General features: G+C 48.6%; 1 protein-coding gene across 1 annotated transcript; it reads left to right on the forward strand.

Moving 5' to 3' along the window:
- The first annotated feature begins 749 nt into the window (after positions 1-749).
- LOC141632388 (uncharacterized) lies at positions 750-2,854 on the forward strand. The gene is made up of 3 exons (XM_074444940.1): positions 750-1,444; positions 1,718-2,756; positions 2,816-2,854. The coding sequence occupies exons 1-3, from the start codon at positions 750-752 to the stop codon at positions 2,852-2,854; spliced, it is 1,773 nt and encodes a 590-aa protein (XP_074301041.1).
- Positions 2,855-5,666: the final 2,812 nt, after the last annotated feature.

Consider the following 5,666-nt stretch of genomic DNA (forward strand, 5'->3'; position numbering starts at 1 on the left):
CGGCCTGACCTATTCAACAGCCAAAAGACACGCCACACAAACCAAAGGAGATAAGCTAGAGTTTTCCTGCAAAGTCAGCCGCCAGGACCTCCCTGCAGTCACCTTTGATGAAACAGACGCACAAAATGCTCCAGAACAACACCACGACGCTCTGATCATCACCCTCCCCATAGGAAACTGCGAGGTACGGAAGATCCTGATGGACACGAAAAGCTCCGTCAACCTGATTATCTTTGAAACACTAAAGGTCATGGGGTTCAAATGAGAAGGACTTAGCAACAAAAGAGGTACCTCTAGTCGGTTTCAGTGGCGAAACGAAGCACTCTCTGGGAGAAATCGTCATCCCAACCTATGCCAAAGGAGTCAACAAGCAGGTAAGATACTTGGTTATCGATGGGCCCTCTACTTACAATGTGATTCTTGGCAGGCCCTGGATCCACGAAATGAAGGCGGTACCTTCAACTTACCACCAATGCCTGAAGTTCCCAACGCCTTGGGGAGTGCAAGAGATACGTGGGGATCAGGAAGAAGCTAAGAATTGCTACAAGATAGCCTTAAAACCAACGGCCCGGACCCCAAAAAGATAGCAATTACAGAGCCAAAGCATCCAGGAAGAATACGTCGAGCCACCTCAAGCAGAGCTAGACGAGATCAGCCTGGATGAGCTGCAAACAGAACGAACCATACTCATCGGGTCAGAATGCACAGGTAAAGTTCGTCAGGAACTTGTTCAATTATTAAGAGCTAACATGGATTGCTTTGCTTGGTCCCACAATGACATGGTAGGTATAGATCCAAGTATCATAACACACAAGCTGAGTGTGGACCCAAGCTATAAGCCTATCCAGCAGAAGAGGAGGAAGATTGCTCCAGAGAGGAACCAGGTCATAAACCAGGAGGTAGACAACCTGCTCGCTGCTGGAAAAATCAGGGAAGTAAAGTACCCGGAATGGTTGTCTAACGTGGTGGTAGTCCCAAAAAAGAATGGCAAATGGAGGGTTTGTGTCGATTTTACGGACCTAAATAAAGCTTGTCCTAAAGACCCGTTCCCGCTGCCGCACATAGACGCTATGGTGGATGCCACAGCAGGCCATGAAATGCTCACATTCCTGGACGCTTGGAGTGGCTACAACCAGATCAAGATGCACCCTGATGATCAAGAGAAAACGGCCTTCAGGTTAGAGCGAGGTATCTATTGTTATAACGTGATGCCCTTTGGTCTAAAGAATGCAGGTTCCACCTACCAGCGGCTGGTAAACACTATGTTCAAAGAACAAATAGGCCGCACCGTGGAGGTATACATCGACGACATGGTGGTGAAATCAAAGCAAGAAGCCCAGCACGTTGAACATCTGGCTGACACTTTCAGCACCCTGAGGAAATATGAAATGAAGTTGAATCCCTCGAAGTGCACTTTCGGAGTCTCCAGCGGGATGTTCCTGGGGTATATGGTCACCCGAGAGGGGATAGAAGCCAGATCGATCAAATCAAGGCCATACTCCAGCTAGAGTCACCTCGAAAGCCAAAGGACGTGCGGCGTCGACGGGACGGATTTGTAGGCGCTGCGAACGGTTCATAGCAAGGTCCTCAGACAGATGCAGGTTATTTTATGACATCCTGAGGAAGAGCCAGAAGTTCGAGTGGACGGAGGAGCATGAGGCAGCACTCAGCGAGCTGAAGCGATATCTGAGCACTCCACCACTCCTATCGAAACCAGAACCCGGAGAGCCCTTATCCCTGTACCTCTCAGTAACGGAGGTGGCTGTCAGTGCAGTGCTAGTTCGAGAGCAAGAAGGCGTACAACACCCAAAAGATACTATGTCAGTAAGTCCCTGCTACCTGCAGAGACCAGGTACACCTCACTCGAAAAACTTGTACTTGCACTAGTCACAGCCTCCTATAAGTTGCGACCTTATTTTGAATCCCATACTATCTCTGTGGTAACTAACTACCCTCTTAAGACTATAATGAGGAAACCAGAGTTATCAGGCAGAATGGCCAAGTGGTCCATACACCTGAGTGGCTACGATCTGAAATTCAAACCACGGGCCGCAATCAAATCCCAGGCTCTAGAAGATTTTGTCTCCGATTTTTCCCCCTCACTCCAGGCGCAGGCCGAAAAAGACATTCTCACCCTGGAGGAAGACAAGGGAGAGCAGATGTGGGAGCTGAATGTAGATGGAGCCTCGAATATGAAAGGAGCAGGAGTTGGTCTGGTCCTTAAATCACCCCAAGGGGACCTGCTGGTCCAGGCAGTTCGGTGCGAATTCAAAGCTACCAATAACGAGGCAGAATACGAGGCCTTGATCTTGGGTCTGCAGCTGGCTCTGGACCTAAAAATCAGGCACCTCCAGGTATACAGTGACTCCCAACTCATCGTAAACCATGTAAATAACTCTTATGCAGCTAGGGATCCCACTATGATGGCCTACCTGGAAATAGCGGAAGCACTGAAACTCAGGTTCCAGACCTTCAACATTAAGCAAATCCCCAGGGACCAGAACGTGGAGGCTGATGCCTTAGCTGCCTTGGGGGCAACATTCAAGTCAGGTACAATCTCTACCATACCCATCGTCCACGTACTGGAACCTGCAATATCAAAAGCAGAGCAAGACAACGAAAGCACAGCTGGCTCACCACAATCGCAGGAAAAAGGGCTGTTAGCAACCACCACCAGCCAGGAGGAGGCTGTAGATTGGAGAAAGCCTTATCAAGATTGGCTGCAGAATGACACACTTCCAGCAGACAAAAAAGAGGTAAGAAGCTTTAAAATGCGAGCTTCCAGATTTGTGCTGATTGATGGTGTCTTGTTCAGGAAATCCCTCGCAGGACCCTACCTGAGGTGCCTGGATAAGGAGGAAGCCCAGGCTGTTTTACATGCTATCCACAGTGGTGAATGTGGAAACCATGCAGGGGGCAGGAGCCTGTCCAACAAGGCCCTCAGGCAGGGGTACTTCTGGCCCACGATGCACAAGGATGCTATGGAATACGCGAAAAAGTGTGACGCCTGCCAAAGGCATGCACCAGTCAGCCACCAGCCTGCATAGCCTCTGCACCTAGTTATTTCTCCCTGGCCCTTTATGAAATGGGGAATGGACATAGTGGGACCGCTGCCCAAGGCACCAGGAAACAAGGTCTACATGCTTGCCATGACGAATTACTTCTCCAAATGGATAGAGGCAGAATCATTTTCCCAGGTTACCGAGGCCCAGGTGATATCTTTTATTAAACGCAACATCATCTGTAGGTTTGGTATTCCATCTGAAATAATATGCGATAATGGGTCCCAGTTTATTGGCAATAAGACAGAAGCATTTTGTGCCGTTGGAACATTTCATTGCAAAATCTACTCCCGAAACCCTCGGTCAACGGCCGGCGAGTCCAAAGAATAAAATCATAGTGGAGAACCCGAGAAAGAAGTCGGAAGAAATTGGGGAAAATGGGCGGAGGAGCTACCACCGGTCCCGTGGGGCGACAGACCACCCCTAAAGTAGCAACAGAGCAAACCCCTTTCAGGCTGGTATTCGGGTCACGCGTTATTCCTTCAGAGGTCGGGTTCCTACTCACGGATACGGGTGCCCGACGGAGGAGCGAAACCAGTGGAAATGGCAAGCGATCTAGACACGGTGGATGAGCTCGGAACCGGGGGCCCAGTTAGGATGGCCTCATACAGCAGACAAAGGCCGGCTACAACAAAAATGTAAAGGCCAGGACCACCGCAAGTAGGAGACCTGGTCCCGAGAAAAGTCTTCCGAACACTAAAAACTGTAGAGCGGGCAAATTTGCCTACAATTGGGAAGGACCATACCAGGTGGAAAGTATCGTTGGAAATGGAGCCTACAGACTCATGACAATGGAAGGGCAAATGGTTCCCAGATCGTGGAATATCATCCACCTAAAGAAATATTACATCTAAAGCGACTAGAACAGTCAGCAACCAGACATACAACACGACCCCACCAGGTTCCAGGTTTTGTTAAAATGTTCTTGTCTTTCTAAGAGCCTCAATTTAAAAGTAGAACTTTAAAATCCTTTTTAGAGCTTCCAAATTAAATCTCTTAACTTCAAATTATCGAACTATAATTTTCAGTATGCTTTAAACGAGTTACTTTAAAAATCTAAGTGTTACTTTAAAATCTAAGTTTTAAACGAATTACGCTCTAGAAGATAGGAGCACAAAAAGCTAATCGGTGGAGTTTCTATGTCCCTACACAGAGAAGCATGGATCTACGGCTAAGTATCCACAGATCGGATGAACTAGGCTCCTGCAATACTCAGCATCCATGCAAGCGAGGTTCCTCTGAATAAAGGGGCAAAGTAGATCCCAGAGCCTCCAATCAATGAAAGCCGGCAATAATACAACGAAAAAAGGCGCACGCACGACAAAATAAAGGTATGCCAGAAAACGGCAGAATATTAATTAAAGCGCCTGAAATGGCAAAATATCAAAGTACGCCTTGCTCCCATGAGCAAGGCCAAAACACACCGAAAATTATCCAAAAGACTAACAAAGTTTTATGCCACACAGGGCCCAGAAAACGGATACTAAAAACCAAAAAGAAAAGTTGGTCCAGGAACCTCATTAATCCAGAAACACATGCTCCACCCCTGCATCAGGAGTAGGAACAGTCTCAGGAGCAGATTGAGCAGTGGAGTCACCCGCAGGAGCCAGGCCTCCATCTGGACAGGTTCCCCCTTGCACCTCTTCTTCTTCAGCAGCTGAAAAGTCATCATCCTCCAGGGCGTCAATCTCAAAGTCCGACAGAATCCCAGATCAACCTTCTCAGGAAAAGACTCAGCAAACAACCTCTCTTCTTCTTCCAGGTCCCAGGACAGATGCTTTCCCTCGTTGAACTCCTTGATACAGGTGATCTTCATCTCCCAGGAGGAGCAAGTGCAGATCGATCGGGGCCTTGGACAAGTTGGCCTTCTTTTCTTTCAAAGCCTTGTTTTCGGCCGTCAGAGAGTTGTTAGCTTCCAGAACTTGAGCCATCTGCATCTCGGATTCCTTCAGACTGCTGCGAATGGAGCCCGCCTCCTCCCTGAGCTTAACCTTCTCCTTCATCTCGGCATCTAGCTGACGGAGCAGGTCCTTCTTCTCTGATTGCCGACGGCACACTTCATCCTCAAGTTGAGCGAGCCTCTCGCGGAGGAGGAGCGATATTTGCAGCGACTGGGAAAATCAGCAGGACAACGATCAAAAAAAAAAAATAAATAAAAGAAAGAAAAAAGAAAGGAAACGGGTCTTACCTCAAAAGCATGTTCAGCATCCAGGTCGGACAGCTCCTTTGAAGTCCTCTTCTCCAAAGATGAACGGGGACCAGGAAGCTTCAGCCGCTCCAGATAAGGCCAATGCCCCAAAGACCGAGAAAGACCAAAACCCTCAGGAAGCTTCAAAATCATTTCAAAGGGATGAACATTGGGGTGTCATGAGTAGGAGGCCTAGAGAGTTCAGGAGGCAGAGACGCCAGAGGAGTAGCCTCGATGGGAGAAGGCTCAGAGAAGGAGGCAGGCTTCTTCGAATGAGCAACCTCAGCATCCGGGGTGGAATCAGCCTTCCTCTTGGAAGCAGGCTTGGGCGTACCTCCCGTAGCCCTCTTCCTTCTCTGGGCTAAGATCATTTGCAGGGTAACCTTGGGTCTGACAGTTTCTGAGGATCCTGGAGA

The sequence above is a fragment of the Silene latifolia genome, chromosome Y (genome assembly GCF_048544455.1).
Source record: "Silene latifolia isolate original U9 population chromosome Y, ASM4854445v1, whole genome shotgun sequence".
NCBI lineage: Eukaryota > Viridiplantae > Streptophyta > Magnoliopsida > Caryophyllales > Caryophyllaceae > Silene > Silene latifolia.